Source organism: Dendrobates tinctorius, unplaced genomic scaffold (genome assembly GCF_039654945.1).
Source record: "Dendrobates tinctorius isolate UK_male_01 unplaced genomic scaffold, ASM3965494v1 ptg000086l, whole genome shotgun sequence".
NCBI lineage: Eukaryota > Metazoa > Chordata > Amphibia > Anura > Dendrobatidae > Dendrobates > Dendrobates tinctorius.
Window position 1 is genome coordinate 50,127,254 of NW_027361754.1, and position 20,971 is coordinate 50,148,224.

Consider the following 20,971-nt stretch of genomic DNA (forward strand, 5'->3'; position numbering starts at 1 on the left):
ATATTTTCGCTCAGCAGGACAGAAGAGATCTTCACATCCTGTATGCGTTGGGGCACTAATCTGGCAAATGACTGCCACCAACTTGACATTGTTACTTTACTTATATCTGTAAAGTACAATCTGCTAGTGTTTCTAGGGTCTTGTGTCTTTTTTGAAGATTTTTTTCTTCTAATTAATAGCTTTATAGCTATTGTTCTTAAATGGAATATAATATTGTATTGGGGAATACATAAAAGTCAACAAAAAAAATCTAATAAAAAATGTCGATAAGATAAAAGCTCAGGTTTGGATGGTTACATAACAGAACAAATATGGCCAAGAAACAATATACATTACAACACACAACAATGTAATGGCTAATGTCATGGGGCTAACATCTACAGACAAAAACAAAAAACACTACTATAACTCCACGTTGTGACAGATTTCTAAGAAGACAGTGATGGTGGGACATAATGTATATCTTACCAGAAAAGAATATAGGGGATTTACTTCGAATTTCTTCCAACTTTTGAACGAACAAGGCATTCATTTCCCTTTGAAGGGTACCCATTTGCCTTCGAGAATTTTCGTGCCAGCCCATAGACAGTTCTGGACTTCCAAGACTCTCAAGGCTGCTTGAGTTAGAGGATATAGAACCACTGCCAACAGGGACCAAATTAACAGTACTTCCATACCTGCCACCTGTTTGGCATTGCCACCGTTGTCTAGGATGACTTTTCATCCCAGCACATTTGGATTCTCCATTTTTCTTCCCTGGTATTACAATGGACTGCGAGTTTCTGGGAAGGTCATCAGCATTCCCATTGTCATTGAGAGCTAGCAAGTCTGTCTGTTGCCGTCTTGGCTGATCTGTGATACCATAATATTTCAGTTCTAACCTTTCTTCTTGCACACCGCTATACTGTTTGTGAGCTGGAATATCATGTATGATCGGTTTGCTGCTGCTGTTATCACTCCACTTACAGTCTAAGTCAGGACTCTCTTTAGAGCCAATCATGCATTTCATACAGTTGGTGGCCATCCCGATTCTACCTGAACCATTCATTGCACAACGAGCAAACACACCTGGTTTATGAGCAGGACTGTCCAGATTAAGGGCTCTATCAGACCTCCGTAGCGGTTCACTGAAAGTCGGACACCTAGAGATACGAACGTGGCTTTTGCTTTTACTAGAGCTTATACCCTTACCTTTCAAACTCTTGGTGCGTAATTCCACGGGAGTACTTTCCCTGGATGGAAGAAACGGAGAAGCACTTTCAGGCTCTTTATCAAAGCGGGGAATAGATGAATCGTCTGTCTCCTTATCTTCACTAGCTCCTTCTGAGCTGTTATCTTTGGAGTCGATTGCAATTTCTGGAAAGCCCTTTTTGTGTTTTAGCTGGCCTTTTGTTGGAGCACTGGCAGTTCTTCTTAATATATGACTACTAATGGAATGTTTCCGGTGAAGCGGTCCAGCAGCATGACTGTCCAGAGAGGCTTGTTTTGGATTTCTCAGAAACAGACCTTTTAAACCCACGGCTTGCTTGACCTAGATGGAAGGCAACCACAAGAAAAATAATAAAATAAAAAAAAATGTAAAAATTAAAAAGTTGCTTGGTCTATCACACAATGAGAACGTGTAATGTAATGTTTTACACTGTTCATTGAAAAAAAATATGTTGAATAAAACAAATAAAGTTATAAATATTTTATGGTATAAGAAAAGTATTGGCGAACATAAAAAATGGTGACTTGGAAATGGCTGAAATTAAATTTCAGTTATATGGTTATGGGCAATAAAGAACTTATTCCTCCAACACTGGTTGCTCCTACATTGCTTTGGGTTTTTTACACATTTCAACCTATTTTGCAAAAGTTCGGATACGCTGAATGAATAATAATGATCAGAAATTATTAGATCTAGAAATAATAATGATGTAATGTGTTATGCACCAAAGAGCATTCTTGTCTCATGCACCTGTTGCAGATTTTCAGCTTTCAGCATTCTCCGAGTGCTGAAATCTGCAACAGCATTGCCCCCTTAAGCCCTATAAGAACTAGGACACTCTTTTGGCTTTTGCATAGTGTTTATCTTTGAGTGACAACTTTAAATTAATTTACTTGGCCTATGTTCCTCCCAATGACAAATGAAACCATAGAGGAATCAACAGTGGCCCTTGGTACCAGCAGAGAACTCCTCTCCCAGTGATCGCTGGTGGCTGTAACAGCAGGGGAACATATCAGAAAATAATCCATAGCTGCCCATCTGCAATCCCCATTGCTCCAGGTAAGTGACTGTGATGCTTGGCTAGATTTTCTACATTTACCAATATTACAGGATTTGATGAATTTTTTTTGACTCAAAAGTAGTCCCACTGAATTCACTTCTAGCTTTGGATGAAAAAAGTGCATCAAAAGCTGCACATTTGCTTCCAACCTCTCTGGTTAGAGGTATAGTAACTACGGTAGTAGTGCACCCCAACATGCTGTCATTTTGATGCAATCACTGTTTCATCTGCTGCAGATCTAGCAGTGCTCTCATAGCTGTGCTCTGTATGACCCAGTCCTCATTCCTGATTGTCAGATTCCTGTGCTGGTAATCAGTGGTGGTGGCGGGGTTATACAGAGCAGGAGTGGACTAGAAGGCACAAGACACCTAGTCCTGTAGTGATAATCTCCTGAACACCCAGCCCAGTAAGTGACATCACTGGAATCAGTTAAGGCAACTCAAGAAGAACCTCCACAGTTATCCAAAAAATTGGACATCACCTAGAATAAATAGAACTAACAGAAACAAGCGTAGGCTAGAACTTCACCAGTTGAAATTCTGACCGAGAAGCCACCATCACCTCTCGATATGTCTCTTTCAGTAAATACCTTCTTATGAGATATCAATTCTGGAGCTTCTTTTTCAGAGCTCTGCTTGGTGCCATATCGGAGTGTTATAATGCCATTGTCAATCATTTTTAGGCGAGTCAGTATATATAGAAACCCGCCTCGTTGACAACATATTAATTTATTTTGAGAGGAATAATAGGAGCGGCACAATGTAGAGTTCTAGCAAGAGTTGCTCCAGAATAATTTCATTAGGAATACAAGTATTTGCTACATGTAGCAGAAGAGCTATCAGAATCTATTAAACAGATTATGCATGGTTTCGTTTTAGCTTGTCCTGTGTATTCTTACCATTTGTAGGTGCCACTATCCTCTTGTCAAATGAAAAGTTGGTATAATAACAGTACAAGCCTGAACTATTTGTCATAAGCTGGCATTTGAAGCCACCATTATTGATTTTCATAAAATTGAGTGGGTTTTAGATTTTTTCTAGCTATCAGCATTGGGGTGATGTAGGGTATGCTCACGCTGCACAGAATTACTGTGGATTTTCCAGGTGAAAATCTGCATTGTATTATTAGCCAAGTGCCGCAGATTTTTTTTCTTTTTTACACCTGCGGTACGGATACTAAAATATCAGCATGTCAAATTCCGTTACATATTTCAATGCTTTCAAAGTAGAAGGGTGATAACCACACTGGATTTTTCAGTCCCATGCAGACGTACACTTAATGGGGTTGTCTGGCCTTAGGTTACAAGTCTGCAGTCATTCTATGTGACCACAGACTTCCTCGCGTTCACTGCATGCTATGAGGATGGGCACATCCATGTGAAATGTGGCTGAAGGTATGCAAATAGCATACTTGCAATCACCGGACAATCTTCACAACATGCAGTGCGCGAGATTTGAGGATTCACAAACCTGCAGTCACATAGAATTACTGCAGACTTGTAGCCAAAGGCCGGATAACCTCCTTAAAGTGTTCGCACCAAGATATGAAGTTATTGCATCTTCACGAGATGAAGACCAACTTCTTGATTACTAGGTGTCCATCCGCCGGCACCCCCCGTGTTTTCGAGAATGGTGCTAGGGTGAGCCCTGTCTGAATAGAGCGGAGGTGGAGCATGCGCACTCCGCTTTATTCATTCTCAATGGGAGTGCTACTTTATTCAGATGGGGTTCCCATTTTTGGGATCACTGGTTGTCCCAGTGGTTGGACCCCTAGCAATCAGGATGGATAGGGGATAGCTTCAAATCTTGGTGCAAACCATTGAAAGGTGTGTTTACATGGAACATATTGATTTCACCGCCGATATATAGTGATGAGCGAGCGTGCTTGGATACAGTGTTATCAGAGCATACTCGTGCATTAATAGAGTATCTTGGGTGTGCTCAAATACTATGTTCGAGTCCCCGCAGCTGCATGTCTCATGATTATTCGACAGCCGCAACACATGTTGGGATTTCCTGTTTGTTAGGCAACCACTGCACGCGTTGCTGCTGTTAAACATCCGAGACATGCAACCGCGGGGACTCGGAACATATTATTCGAGCACGTCGAAGACACTATTAATGCACGAGCACACTTGCTCATCACTACCGAAAAAGCGTTAAATCCTAAGTGAAAATCTGCAGCATTAATATACAGATTTTTCCCTTCTGATTTGTAAAATCTCACCCACAATGCTGGTATTGTATTAGTGAAGTTAATTTTCCATCTGAAAATCCAATGCTATATGATCCGTGTGAACATATCCTAAAGGAACACACCCAGAAAAACTGATACACTTATTTTTAGACGGAAATCTGGTTCATGTCTCAGAGACACAAAGAACTATAGAGAAGAAACTTGCGCTAGGCACTAAGCATAGCACAGGATTAGTTGACCCAAGGGTGCTCCTTTAAGAACCATGATGTCTGCCACATGATGGACCTGGCTAGCTCTTCCATAGGAAAGGACAGACACAAAACAAGAAAACAATCCATGTAAATAGAGAAAGTGAAAAACAGCAACGATGGAATAAGAACATGGCACATTTCCCTTGCAATAAGAAAAAAAAAAAATTAGCAACACGTTTAGAGATGCGATGGCTTCAGTACCAAATCTTCAGACACGGATCTGAACAGAAAATGTACAATTAACAAGAATGAACAATGGCGATATATACAGGTACAGTGCAAATTGTGTCATCCACGTGTCTGAGCTTCTCACAGAACACCGGGTACACGGCCACCAGCAGAGGCAAGCGATGGTGGGACCACAAGTTGTACTGTAGGTGGCTTGGTGAGCAGAAGTCATGGAGCATAATCATTACATTCTCCAAACTGAAGAGATGAAAAATGGAATTCTGGCATTCTCGCAACATTCCGTGTATATTTGCCAACCTCGTAGTCACAATCTATAGGAAACATCCCTGACCCCCGACGTTGGCCTCCTCTATAAAAATTTGCTGCATGTTCTGAATGTCCTGCATTATTAATAGCGGCATCGACTGCTACATCTGCATTATCTGCGCGCTATAGTAGATCATTACTATTGATCCTCGTGTGCATTATTATACAGCAGTGTCCAGTAGTTATATAATCTTATGAAAGTCTACTAAATAATAATATATATATATATATATATATATATATATATATATTTTATCAAAACTAGGAGAGATTTTTAAAATCTGTTTGATACTGTAAGAAGTGGCTTTTATAGGTGTTATAAAATACAGAATTGGTTATATTGCATTTTTACTTTCTCTTTTTTGCAAAGTTTTTCAAATACTCATATCAGCCATGAAAGAACTACACAAAAATTAAATGGCGAGCCCATCACTAACGTTTATTGATGGTTAAAGGGTTTGTGCCAAGTAAGGTATTCCCTATCCATAGGATAACAGTACTGGAAAACTCAGAATGAATAGAGTGGAGGTGCACATGCTCAACCACTGCTCCATTAAGATGAGGGTCTCCGAAACCCCACTCTACATGATCGTCAGGAAATACATTGGTGCAATCTGGAAGTCATCCCCTATCCAACTTCTATACTTGCGAAATGCCTTAATATAGTGCTATAGTGGTCAAAGCTCATTTTTATGAGACAGAGCTTCCAAAGGGTTAAACGTTAAAATTCTGACTATCTTCAGCCACCACTAGAGGGAGTTCAGGAGCTTATTGTATATAGGTTTATTATTGAGTTCAATCTATATTAAGTATACAAGAGGTTCCCTTGAGTGGTCAATTAGATGAGTTGTACCCCGCCTTTTTATTCCATCCAAATTTATGTAGAGAGATGCAGATGCATGCCTGGTGGAAAAAGGGGGCAAACGGAAAATGTCACCTACTTGCAACAGTGCCCCTCCATGCCAAAGTCACAGTAAAACAAATACGCCTCACGACACTGTAAACGCAAAGATCAGTGAGGAGAGGTGGGCGTGTTCTTTTCTCCTCTGCATGACGCTGCCTGCTTATGATTGGTCAACCTCATGCAGTGGAAGAAGTACACGTCCTCAGACCTCAGAGGTAAATCTCTGGTAATGCCTCTTTGGGCTTACCTTAAATTATAACCATAGTAGTTTTACCAGCAAATATCTCCAGAGTGGAGAAATGAAAAAATAAAAACAAAGTTTTACTCAGCTCTGCAGCCACCAGTCTGTAATTTGGTCAGTTTAACATGCTCAAACTGGTGAAAGGTCCAAAAACAAGAAATTTGCTGCATTCACTTTAATTATAGCAAAGTATATCACCATATTTAGTCCCTTATATTACAGGGTTTAATTTGAGAATACAGAATTTTTCTGTAAAATGTAATTGTGGAAACCATATCTAATCAAATCCATTAAAAAAAATTACAAATTAATTCATGGTTTTGGCATTTTATGCAAGTAATGTACTTTTAGCATCAGGGTTTAACACTGCATTTGTGGACTTTATGCTCATGCAAATTTTAATGTAATATCGCAGGGTCAAAGTTGCATTCTGGAGCAAACAGCTTGGACAGTGGATTTAGAAATTGCTTTTTTTCCTGCTCATTAAGGGTTACCTTTTGTTAAATGAGCTGTTGAACGCATCAATATCAGCAAGCTGCATGTCAATTAATTGTTCTTCTGAGACCAAAACCTATCCGTGCCCTGAACCACACACTTTAAATTTCATCAATGAAAAATGTATGAAGAGACGGAGCCTCCTGGGAGGTGACAGCAGCCACATTACACTGACACCGAGGCGGAGAGAAAACTACATGGTGTGTGTGGGGGATAGAAATTGGCAAATATACAGAACAACTTGAATGCAAACATTCTTTAACCGAGGAAATAAAAAGATCTTAAATGCATTCACCAGAGAATCATGAAAAATAAATAATTCACCTATGAAAATGAATGTGTGAGTCATAATCAGGTATGAGGATGAAGTGCACTAGTTGTATTGTAATGCATTCTCTATGTGCATTTACACATAACATGAAATACATCCTTTAAAAAAATGCCATATCATCAATATGTTATTGTGCATCCCAGATCAAATGCAATATTATATTGTTAATAAATAAAATGTAAAGTTAAATAAAAAAATAAAGACACATTTAGAAGGCGATCCAGAATGGCTTTTTTTTTCTTATTAAAAAGAAATCAGATATTAAATTTTTGAAATTAAGACTTTGCCTTCATTTCCAGTATGAGCAGAGAGAGAGCTTGACAGGTTTATAGTTCTTCGGGCTTAGGTTTTGATGATAAAATACAGTGGTAGATAGGGCCATAAATCACTTGTGAAATGCATAAGAATTTTTTTTGCTGACGATAAAGTCTTAAGGAGGTAAAAAAAAAAAGAATAAAAAGAATAAAATAAAAAATGACCAAACAGCAAACAAGAACACTTTGACAAGGAAAAATGTTGATCGTAAAGTTAAAGACTGTTGACCTGAGTAAAAATGGATGAGAAATCTCTAACCTGCTGCCAAGTATTCCTCTGGTTATTTGATTGGGTTTAGCTACAAGCTTGAAAGGTATTGCTGGACCATGGACAGAGGCAACACATCCCATGGTCGGTGGGGGCCCATCCCATGGACGGTGGCGGCATATCACTAGGATATACCGCAAGTTCCCCATCAGCCTTATTCCAATGATGTAACCCTTTGCCAACAGCGTGTATGAAGCGGCAGTGTCTCTGAACTTCATGGCATTTCTTGTCACTTTGCTCAACATCCTTTGGAGGACATGTTTACTGACATGACCCACTCAATGAGCCGATGGTTGCTGATGTGGCTTGACACATTATTAAAGGGAATCTGTCACCCATTTTTTGTGATATGAAGCAAAGATATCAGTCAATTGTTTCACATAAGCATTATAGCAGTACTTTTGATACCCCCTGACTCCCCACCTTTGATGCATAAATTTCATTTTTAGCTCCCCTGCGGTGTATGTAAATCTCCACGGTCTGGTCCGATGAGCGGGACTTATTCTCCTTCTCTCCCCCCCTCCTCGGCTTGCTGTACGTATTGTGATCTGTGAGTATCACAGATCCTGTAGAGTTGCCGCTCGTGCGCATTGAAATGTCCTCCCGCGCGTGCGCAGTATGCTTTGCTCAACTGTGGGCAAATCATAAAATCAGTATTGCGCATGCGCCGGTATACACAATTACGTTCTTTGGCCCAGAAGTATTGCGATACATGCAGCCGCGACACGTGCAGCTGCAGCGCCGAACAGCTGATTATTGGCATATCATAAACCAGAGAAGAGGCATGTAAAGAGGAGGGATCACCAATAAGGTATAACAAAATACAAGAAAATAAACTTTTTATTAATCATCCAAAACAAACAACATGCAGTGCAATTATAAAAACAGTTAAAACCGCACAATCGCGTTCATTTAACACAATAACCCCTGCACAAACCCTTCATGATGCTATTATTTGCAAATGTGCTAACAAAGCACCTGGTATAAGTATATAAAATCTTATCAACAGGTAATGAAAAACATACACTCCACCTTCCACCTTATATAATAATGGATGCAAACTATCTAGTTAGTCTAACAAATTGTTAGAACAAAAGACCTGCTCAAATTAGCACAAAAAAACCCCCTAACAAATAAACAATGTGTATGCACAAATGAGAGCATAGGGGTTAATAGGGTAAAAGGCTGCTAATGCAGTATAAACAGGCCAAAAAACAAGGGTCCCAATTGCCAATGGCCCCCTCTATACAACCTGTTAAGAGCAAAATAATGCTGGCAGGTAAAGCCCTAATCCAGTAACCAGTGGAGGTAAGAGTGAGAAGTGGTGAGGCAGGGGCAGAGGAAACGCCCGACGCGTTACGCCAGAGCAACTGGCTTCATCAGGAGCAGTGTCATGTTGTGAGTGGATGGTGTATAAAGCCATGGCTTCCGGTCTCTGATAGGATGTGGGAGATGGCTGGTGACCCTTACCCGCTCATTAATGTCTTTTGTATCTAGGCATGCGCTCTGGAGCCCGCCAGAAGCTATTTTGGTGTACTTTGTACGCCTTATTTTGGCCTATTACGGCTGCGCAACACCGGACATTCTACTTCCGGTGTGGTTCCGGAAGTTGCGCTACTTTGGGCATGCGCATTAGACTTTTCTCAGCGCCATTTTGGTACACCATTATGAAGACTTCATCTCAGTCTATCGCGGCTGTGCAAAACCAGACACCTCCCTTCCGGTTTGTGATTATTGCACTATGTCATGGCAACCCTTGAGCCTTGCTCTCACACCTGTTCCCTGGCTGAAAGCTGATGTTATGGGTATTTATACACCATCCACTCACAACATGACACTGCTCCTGATGAAGCCAGTTGCTCTGGCGTAACGCGTCGGGCGTTTCCTCTGCCCCTGCCTCACCACTTCTCACTCTTACCTCCACTGGTTACTGGATTAGGGCTTTACCTGCCAGCATTATTTTGCTCTTAACAGGTTGTATAGAGGGGGCCATTGGCAATTGGGACCCTTGTTTTTTGGCCTGTTTATACTGCATTAGCAGCCTTTTACCCTATTAACCCCTGTGCTCTCATTTGTGCATACACATTGTTTATTTGTTAGGGGGTTTTTTTGTGCTAATTTGAGCAGGTCTTTTGTTCTAACAATTTGTTAGACTAACTAGATAGTTTGCATCCATTATTATATAAGGTGGAAGGTGGAGTGTATGTTTTTCATTACCTGTTGATAAGATTTTATATACTTATACCAGGTGCTTTGTTAGCACATTTGCAAATAATAGCATCATGAAGGGTTTGTGCAGGGGTTATTGTGTTAAATGAACGCGATTGTGCGGTTTTAACTGTTTTTATAATTGCACTGCATGTTGTTTGTTTTGGATGATTAATAAAAAGTTTATTTTCTTGTATTTTGTTATACCTTATTGGTGATCCCTCCTCTTTACATGCCTCTTCTCTGGTTTATGATATTGGTCTTAAGCATGTAATTGGTGATCCCTTAGTGGTGCCCTCCACAATTTTTGAGGTCAGAACAGCTGATTATTGGAAGCGCTACAGGTATCCGAGTTTCCAATGCAGCTATTCCGGGATGCGCTATAGCTATTCGGATAAGCACTTATCCGAAGCTATTCAATCAACCCTACTCATCACCTCAAGAACACCATCCCTTCAGTGAAGAGTGGTGGCAGCATTATACTGTTGGGGATGTTTTTCGGCAGCAAGAACAGGGAAAATGGTCTGAGTTGAGGGTAAAGATGGACTGTGCAAAATCTAAGAATATTATTGAACAAAATCTGTTTCAGTCTGTCAGTGATTTGAGACTGGGATGGAAGTTTCACCTTCCAACAAGACAATAACCCAAAGCATACTGCTAAAGCAACACTCTTGTGGTTTAAGGGGAAAGTATACAGTTAGGTCCATATATAATTGGAAAGAGACAACATTTTTCTAATTTTGGTTCTAGACATTATCACAATGAATTTTAAACAAAACAATTCAGATGCAGTTGAAGTTCAGACTTTCAGCTTTCATTTGAGGGTATCCACATTAAAATTGGATGATGGGTTTAGGAGTTTGAGCTCCTTAACATGTGCCACCCTGTTTTTAAAGGGACCAAAGGTAATTGGACAATTGACGCCAATGCTATTTCGTGGACAGGTGTGGGCAATCCCTTCATTATGTCATTCTGAATTAAGCAGATAAAAGGCCTGGAGTTGATTTGAGGTGTGGTGCTTGCATTTGGAAGGTTTTGCTGTGAAGGAAACATGCGGTCAAAGGAGCTCTCCATGCAGGTGAAACAAGCCATCCTTAAGCTGCAAAAACAGAAAAAACCCATCCGAGAAATTGCTAAAACATTAGGAGTGGCAAAATCTACAGTTTGGTACATCCTGAGAAAGAAAAAAAGCACTGGTGAACTCATCAATGCAAAAAGACCTGGGCGCCCACAGAAGACAACAGTGGTGGATGATCGCAGAATAATCTCCATGGTGAAGAGAAACCCCTTCACAACAGCCAACCAAGTAAACAACACTCTCCAGGAGGTAGGCGTATCAATATCCAAATCTACTATAAAGAGAAGACTGCATAAAAGTAAATACAGAGGGTTCACTGCACGGTGCAAGCCACTCATAAGCATCAAGAATAAAAAGGCTAGACTGGACTTTGCTAAAAAACATCTAAAAAAACCAGCACAGTTCTGGAAGAACATTCTTTGGACAGATGAAACCAAGATCATCCTCTACCAGAATGATGGAAAGAGAAAAGTATGGCGAAGGCATGGTACAGCTCATGATCCAAAGCATACCACATCATCTGTAAAACACAGCGGAGGCAGTGTGATGGCTTGGGCATGCATGGCTGCCAGTGGCACTGGGTCACTAGTGTTTATTGATGATGTGACACAGGACAGAAGCAGCCGAATGAATTCTGAGGTATTCAGAGCCATACTGTGTGCTCAGATCCAGCCAAATGCAGCCAAACTGATTGTCCATCTGTAGTATGAAACGACAACCAATGACCCAAAACATAAAGCCAAAGCAACCCAGGAGTTTATTAAAGCAAAGAAGTGGAATATTCTTGAATGGCCAAGTCAGTCACCTGATCTCAACCCAATTGAGCATGCATTTCACTTGTTAAAGACTAAACTTTAGACAGAAAGGCCCACAAACAAACAGCAACTGAAAACCACCGCAGTGAAGGTCTGGCAGAGCATCTAAAAGGAGGAAAAACAGCATCTGGTGATGTCCATGAGTTCAAGACTACAGGCAGTCATTGCCAACAAAGGGTTTTCAACCAAGTACTAGAAATGAGTATTTTATTTACAATTATTTAATCTGTCCATTTACTTTTGGTCCCTTTAAAAACAGGGTGGCACATGTTAAGGAGCTGAAACTCCTAAACCCTTCATCCAAGTTTAATGTGGATACTCTCAAATGAAAGCTGAAAGTCTGAACTTCAACTGCATCTGAATTGTTTTGTTTAAAATTCATTGTGGCAATGTCTAGAGCCAAAATTAGAAAAATGTTGTCTCTGTCCAATTATATATATGGACCTAACTGTAAATGTTCAGGAGGGGCCCAGTCAAAGCCCAGGACTTAATCCTATTGATAATCTGTGGTCAGACTTTTGAAGATTGCTGCTCACCAGTGGAAACCATCTAACTTGAAGGAGCTGAAACTGTTTTACCTTAAGGAATGTGCAAAAATCCCAGTGGCAAGATGTGGAAAGCTCAGAGAGACTTATCCAAAGTTACTTGCAGCTGTAATTGCCACAAATGGAGGCTCTACAAAGTACTGACTTTAGGGCGGAAAGTTATGAACACTGAAGATTTCAGTTTATTTGTTGTTTGCTTCACAATAAAAATAAAACCAAATGTTCACAGTTGAAGGAACTGGTCTGACTCAAACCCCAAAAAAAGGTGAAATTTCAGGTTGTGAGGTAGCAAATCATGAAAAATGCCAAGAAAGGTGGGGGTGGGGCACGTGGGATGAATACTTTCCCAAGGCGCTGTATATAGATCTCACAGTGGGAAACATAGTGTCTGTAACCATTTCCTTGATTAAAAAAAAAAAAATAAAAAAAAAAAAAAAAAAAATCACAAAAAAGTTTACATTTTAATTAGAAAAAAATTATATATTTTTTTTTTATCTCCTACAAAATAAATACAGTTTATGGAGACAAAATAACAAAATCACTTTTTTGAAAGTGTTTACAGCCCTTGAGAAAATGAACACGGTTGTCTAAGGGAGAAGGCTAAGGCCAGGATCACACTTGCGAGAAACTCGCACCTCAATACCCGACACTGCCACCGGCACTCAGGACTGGAGTGTGCGGCTGCATGTAATTCTATCCCAGCCTAAAGCTGCATTTACACTGAAAGATAATGGTGAACGGGTGTTACTAAAAATACTCATTTCACGATTATCTTGCCGTGTAAACAGGCAGCTGATCACACGATGAATGACCAAAACGCTTGTTCATTGGGTGAAGTAATCTTTTATGGAGCAAAAAAAAAATTATTCTCAGGAGTCCATCGTTATGATTAAAACAGGACTTGCACTGCCAAAAACTATGGTAGCATCTACTATACTAGATCACTCAGCTCACTTTATGTACTTTGGTGTGCCTGTGTAAGACATTAAAACGACCGCCAATTAGTAAAAATTTAACAAATCAGCTTTTGTATTGTGCTTTTGGTTGGTCCATCACAAGGAAAGGAAGTCCAACCTTGGAAAGTTTAAAAACTATGAACAAACAGAAACATGAAGGGGGTTGCCTCACAATGACAACCCCTGACCATATACTGTGGCGGACTTGAGCCATTGATGCTTGAACCACTGCATGTTTTGTAGAGGCCCCTGCAAGGATTTCTCGGAGGATCGGTGGCCAAAATCAGCAATTTGCTGGTTGCAGGAGAAAAGGGTTGAGTAACTTCCACATAAAACAGGGGTGACTTTGTGAAGCAACCCCTCTACCCTTCCTAGGTTTCCATCTGCCATTTTTTTCTCTCCAAGATCATTGTCATCATGGAATTCCTTACCAGAAATAAGTCTCCAACTACATATTCTCAGAGTAAGCAAAAAGGTCTACTTAAGGGTCTTTGAAGTCTTTGTTGTCTACCTGATGGACCCTCAAAACCTTTTCGTCATTCATTGGGTAATATTTTCTACTTAGCACATTTCAAGAAGATTTTCAGGAGGAGGTGGGAAAGTAATAACATAAGAGAGGACAAAAGAGCAAAACTAAACAAAAACATTAACTGGAAGACAAACAAAGTACAACAAAAAAAATAGATGGCATACAAAAGAAGAAAAGATCTGAAATGCAGATTGGCCATTTTTGTTTCCACCCTGGATCAGCTTCATAAATGGTCTTCTCGAGATTGTGAATGGCCTATTAGTAGGAGAACAATCCATATCATGAACTGATTGTTTTAATGTGTCAGTAGGCAACAATGATGCTTATGAGTTGACTTGTCGGAAACATGCAGAATGCGTGAGTGTTTCTCACTCACTACACCTTCCTGCGACATGAGGGGGGTACCTTCATGGCTCCTAAATAGTCTCTGCTTCTAAAAGTAGATTTTTGACACAGAGAAGTCCACTGAAATCACAAACAGACAGAGTAAAGGCAAATCAGAAAGAAACAACATTAAGAAGTGAAGAAGAACTTCACAGCTAAAGTAAATAAGAGAACAAACAGTGGAACATTATGCAAGTTAGACAGACCACATACAGTAAGACACAACAGAGAGCTCGTTCAGAGGGACAACTTTGAGGATTTAATGGGGGGGGGGTCGGGGCTTTGGTGCTACAGTTAAACAGGAAAAGATTGAATATTTGGCACATGCACATTTCCCGGTAACATTATACAGCTGCAACAAGAAGGACAGAAAACAATCTTTAGACAAGTTAGAATCAAAGTTAAGAACAATGGACATGACCCATCACAATTTGAACCCTTTTTAGGCCACCTTTTTATGTTAGATTGTTGTTTGTGCTTTATATATAGTGGTCAAAAACAACAAAACAAGACATTTTTACCTCTTCTGATTGGTTTTAACTACAATTGTTGTTCCCGAGAGAGACACAACTCAGTAGGGTAGATTTACGAGCCTCATCGGTTTGTATCTAAGTTTGGTGAACATTGGCACAATTAGTTTTAGTCCTATCAATGAAGGTAGGGGATGAGGGGGGATTCTTAGCATGGAGGTGCATGGCTTAGAATGCAACAACTTGCACCCAATTGTGCCAAAAATGTAAGGCACTCAAGAGGTGTTTAATGGTAAAGTGTATAAACATGCACCAAATTAATCAACCAACATGAAACTTGGCGATAGACTTAATTTGAGGACATTTTAAGACTTTTTACTCACTAGACAGTCTTAAAATATTCTCAGTAGTGATGAGAGAACGTGCTTGGATAACGCCTTATCCCAATATCTTGGGCGTCCTTGTATATTATGTTCGAATCCCTGCAGCTGCATGATTTTTGACTGTTAGACAGCAGCAACACATGTGGGGATTCACTAACAGACAGGCAATCCCTGCATGTGTTCAGGCTCTCTAATAGCCGTGAATCATGCAGCTGCAGTGACTCAAACATAATATATGAGCATGCCCGAGATACTCGGATAACAATTGAGCATGCTCGGATAAGACGTTATCTGAGCATGTTCACTCATCACCAGTGCTGAGACTGAATTTGCACTGTTTAACTTTTGCATAAGAAAAGTTTCAGAAAACTCCTCTCTCTCATCTGCAATTTGTCACACAAAAACAAAATAAGCTTTACTCATCCTTCCCAGGTCCAGAGCTGAATTTCTGCCACGGCTACTGATGTCTATTACTGTCTACAGTGACAACGTCCTGTAGACAGCTCTGCAGTCAATAACGGAGTTTAGAGATACTGCTCTAGTTAATGGCAAGAGCTAATAAATATCCTTAGCCAAATGGACCAATCTTGGTTCCCATTCTCCCATTGGTGGACCTCCGACTGTTCCTCCCTTGGATCCAGATGGCAGATAATGGCATCACAACAAATAAGCAACTTTTTCTATGCCAGTAAAGAACATACTAAGAACCCAACAAAATCAAAGTATGGTTGTATGAAGGAGCACAGCAGTACCTCCACAACATGAGCGCACCACCATTTGATTATATTCTAGACAGACATAGAATACATTTATATTTTGCAACCTACCTGAACTGTAGAAATGATCATCTGAATCTGCAATACGATATTATAGTGCATTCAGAAAAGCTCCACCTAATCAAACTGACTTTACCTCTGCCCACTTCTGGGCTATTCCTCCTATCATTATAAAAGGTAAATGAGCCCAGACCTATCAAATATGGGAGCACCTATGGCTGAAAATTAACACCAGATCTATGCAATCATTGCGGATCATAAAATAATAAAAGCTGTAAATGACACGATCGTGTGAGCAGCTAATTTCCATATTGCATCATTAATATAGTCAGAAATAAATGAAGCAGACCCATCCATGACACAAGCAAATGGGTGCAAGTCACTAGGACAATTCCAGGAGTCCCTAAGGTTGGAATCACACTTGCAAATTTTTGTGGAAGTTTTCTCATATCTGAAGCTAAAGCCTCAATTGGACTCAAAAGAAATGAGAAATATAAAGAATGTTATCCCCTATGGAGCGGAGGTCGATTATGGGCACTGCTGCTTCATTCACTCTTAAAAGGGAGCACCGGAGATGGCCAAAAACGCTGAACTTGGCTAATTTTCTACACTTCCTTTAGAATGAATGTAGCGGCAGTGCACATGATCAAACTCGGCTCTATTCAGGTGGGGCTCTGAACATTGCTGGGAACCATGGCAGTCAGATCCCCAGCGATCAAAAAGCTGTCCCCTATCCCATTGTTCCCCAACTCCAGTCTTCAAGATCCACCAGCAGATCATGTTTTCAGGATTTTGTGTTGCACAGGTGATGGAATTATCACCAGGGCAATTCTAAGAAAATCTGGAATACATGTTCTGTTGATGGTTCTTTAGGACTGGAGTAGGGGGAACACTAAGAAAGGGGAGAATACTAATTTAACAAAAAATAGCAAATTGCAAAAATTTTTGTGACTGTTCCTAGTCATCAGATGGAGCTTGCAGAAATCTATCAGTTTGCTGCCAAAACATTTGCCACTCAGACTAATGAATTTGATTAAAAGGTAAATCATATTAGGCTGTAAAATATCTAACTTTCCCAGAACTTCTCGGGTGGGGGCTCCAGGACAGGAGATGTCCCAAAGAGTTGGCAAATCTCTTGGTTCTGCAGAAGCCTCCACGAAAGCAGTTCTTCAGGCTGTGTGGTGCCTGAAGGTTTCATCACCAGACCAAGCTCTGGCATCCTCTATGCCATTAAGGCCATATTCCCAAGAGATTACGTTATCCCCTGTACCTGGAATAGGGGATAACTTACAGGGAGCCTCATGAATGGGACCCAGAAATGGGGAGTCTCATCCTGAATGGAGCAGAGGAGACTCCTCACCACCAATCATTGTCTATGGTACTGGCAGAGAAAGTCCAGCGGTCAGCTATCTCTGCCATCCCATAGGGAATGAAAGCAATACTGGTTGAGCATGCGCACTATCACAACAGTCAGCCCCCAGTTATGGCTAGGCAACACATCCTACTAGAATACCCCTTTATAAAAAAATAATGCAGTTCTCTAAATTTTCTGCAAAGCACTTAATTACTGGAAGTAATAAAATACAGTTTTCTGCTTCCAAATGGTTTGCAGTAAGTGAATGGGAAGGTTAAAAAGAAAAATTAAAACATCCACGGAAATGAAGTAAAGATGGCGGTATTATTAAGTGCCGCAATAATAATACCTTTCTGCACATTGTCTGGGTAAATAAATACACCAAGTCCCCCTAGGATTCAGAAAATGTCCCTGCTGTGCCTGGTGTGATGGATGAGCCGTTACCGGGGATCTCATTGCAAAGCCCAGTTCAAAATGATTTGTTTCCTTTGTTCCAGCGATGCAGGTTGCTATGGTTACCTAATTAACCAGTGGTCGGTTTTCAGGGATTTTTTCCCCCCTTCTCTCCAGATGGAAATGTCAAATAACTAAAGCAATATATTGTTCTGTGCTGAAGGTAGATGCAAGTGTTTGGCGGTGATGTACCGAATGTGCATATCGGTATATATTGTATCCTGGACAGATGGAAATCGGAGCTTCATCTATAGTGATTGGATCCCAAATTACTAGGGTTCCCTATATAATATTAGGATGTCTATCAATTTACTGTGAATTAAAGGGGGAACCATAGGATGACCACATCTCTACTACGGCACATGGATGTCATAAGAAGTGGCACAACGTGAAACTCGTGTTACCCAATGCAAAAGCTTAAAAAGGGTCCTCAATCATCACAAGTCTTTCATAGCACTGATATAATAAGGGCCAAAAAAAAAAACTTTTGAGGCCTTCTAGTCTCCAAGGCCCAGGCAAGATGGGAATTCCTGCACCCACTATAGTTACACCTCTGCATAATGGTGGTTGCTTTACACAAGAACCTTCTTTATGTGCCGGAATGGAGAGCTGGACAGGCAGATGGGACACTTCTGAGCATTAGGTGGATGTCGGGTCATCGTGGCACCTGGACTCTGGAGCTAAAAGGTCTGTTTGGCTCATAAAAGAATAATTTTGCCTTGGGGTCCATGAATTCTGTCACTGCATGGACAGCCCCTTATTTTTCCCGGCTGCCATCTGTCTTTAGACGTGCTCCCCCGTCAATATCCGCAAACTGCCAGGAGTTAATAAAAGCAGAAAAAGCGGCGATTTACCAGATTTTATTTTTTAACCCATTCCGGCACCATGACGTACCGTTACGAAAATTGATGCAAACTGATTTGCAGAACCTGGTCCATCGGCCATGTCAGTAGGAGAATGGCTTCCTACCTCTCAGCATCTGAGGTTCTTCTTTTGATTGCCTGGACGGGAGCAACGTTATCGTTGTGGCGTGATGGTGATGTGACAATTGCGCCAGGCCGGCTAAGATATGATGCCAACAAACAAATGTGCTATATATGCATTTAGCTTCCCCTATTTTTTCCTGTTCTTTATACCCTCCAAGATCCATAATGTTAATATTCCATCCACACAGCCATGCGAAAGCTTGTTTTATTGCAGGGTCAGCTGAAGTTTTGATTTACAAAATTCACTTTATGATATAAGTGCAGTAAAATGGTGGAACAAAAATAAATGTAATTCTGCCATTGCTTCTTAGGTTTCATTTTTACAGTAGAAAATCACCTGGCAATATGATTCTTTGGATCAATACTTTTTCTTATACTTTGCTTTAGTGGTTTAAAAAAATGCTAAACTTTACAAGAAATAAATACTTGTTGGCGGTAGAAGGTAGTTTTTAGGGTTTCCATCATGTGGCCAGATTTTACAGACGGAGCTGATGGATCAGGTCCTGCGAATTGATTCACATCAAGATTATGTCATGGTGCAGGGGCCGGTGTATAGAGCGGGCCCAGAAGCTGAGACCACTCTATGCAGATCAAGTGCCAGCTGTGTTACACATTCAGCCCCTGATTTTAACTGCAGCAATGGGAGATTATGCTGATCACTGGGGTTAAGAATTTAGTCAATTATTGACAGTGGAATTTAAATGTCAAAATTCCAGTAACGACACAGTTCTGGTGCCCATTTGCCCCCCCAGTGGCATGATCCCCACATGAGTCTGCTGGAGGACCCGATTGCTGCCATCTTGGTACTCCCGTGAAACGGGCTGGACTTCCAAGAAGACCGTGATTTTCATCATATTCTGTGAACAAGAGAATAGAACAAGCAATCAAATGACTGCATGTTTAAGTACTTGAAAGGGATTAAAAAGTAAAAGTATAAATAAAAATTATTGAAAATAAAAAGTAAACGTACAAAGTAAAAAAAATAAAAAGTTTAAAAAAACAACAAATTGTAAATCACTCCCATTTTTTTTAGCCATGTCATTAAAATTCTGAGCTATCAAAATATCAAGCTTTTTTTTTTTTTTACAGAATTTTCCACATGGATTAAATAGCTTGATATTTTGTGTCGCCACAGCTACATGATTTGTGGCTACTTGACAGCCTGAATATATGTGGGGACTCCCTAACAGGCAACTCCCACATGCATTCAGGCTGTCAAGGAGCTGCAAATCATACAGCTGCGGCGACACAAACTAAATCTCCGAGCACAACCAAAATACTCGGAGATCACCCGAGCATGCTCAGAAATCTCGAGTAACAACCATACCCACTCATCACTAGTTGCTACGCCTCTCAAAAAAAAGTAATCAAAACTTTGAACATTGACAAAAATGGCATTGTTAAAAACTACACCCAAGCAAGAGAAAGAAAAAAATCCGCCACATACCTCCACCTACAGAAATATAAAATAGTTATGGGTCTTGGAAGATGGCAGCACAAACCAAATTTTTATTTCTTGCAAGGTTTAGAATTTTTTTTTAAACCACTAAAATTAAAAAAAATTTACAGACACGCCTGATATCTCCATAATCGTACTGATCCAAAGAATCACAGTGCCAGGTCGTTTTATACTGCAAATGAATGCGGTAAAACACAAAGAAGCAGCATTTTTTTTTCCAACCTTTTACTGCTCTTGGAAATTTTTGACATCTTCTATAAAGTAGATCGATAAGTGAATCGTATAAATCAAAACTACAACTCGCCCTGCAAAGAACGAGGCTATCTTGATGGGAGTTCTGTGGAAACTGTTTGGGTAAGAATACAAGGACAGAACAATGGAAAGGACACCATTGTAGGCATTTACTACAGGCCGCCTGTGCAAGCCGAAGATATAGATGAACTCTTTATGCATCAGATGGCCAAGTTCTCCAAAAAATATGACATGGTTGTCATGGGAGATTTCAACTATCCAGACATTTGTTGGGAATCTCTCTCAGGCAAAACTAACAGGTCAAGGAAATTCTTATCCTCTCTTGCTGACAACTTTATCTTCCAAAAGGTAAGGGAGAAAACAAGGGGAACTGCTACCTTGGATCTAATCCTTATAAACAGGGAGGAAATGGTTGAGGAGGTAAAAGTGGCTGGGACCCTAGGAGGTAGCGACCATGCTATTTTAGAATTTTGGATAACTAGAGGTGGAAGACCTGTGAAGACTCAGACGTCAAGGTTAGATTTCAGAAAGGCAGATTTTAAGGGATTCAGAAAGAGA

The 20,971-nt window shown here is 40.4% G+C and overlaps 1 protein-coding gene across 1 annotated transcript in view; it reads right to left on the reverse strand.

Annotated features, from left to right (window-relative positions):
- The window catches only part of PLCH2 (phospholipase C eta 2), an 891,775-nt gene that overhangs the window by 7,967 nt on the left and 862,837 nt on the right, over positions 1-20,971 (reverse strand). The window contains exon 24 of the mRNA XM_073585390.1: positions 1,192-1,531. Within this exon, the coding sequence (XP_073441491.1) occupies positions 1,192-1,531 (340 nt within the window). The remainder of the gene's footprint in view (positions 1-1,191; positions 1,532-20,971) is intronic.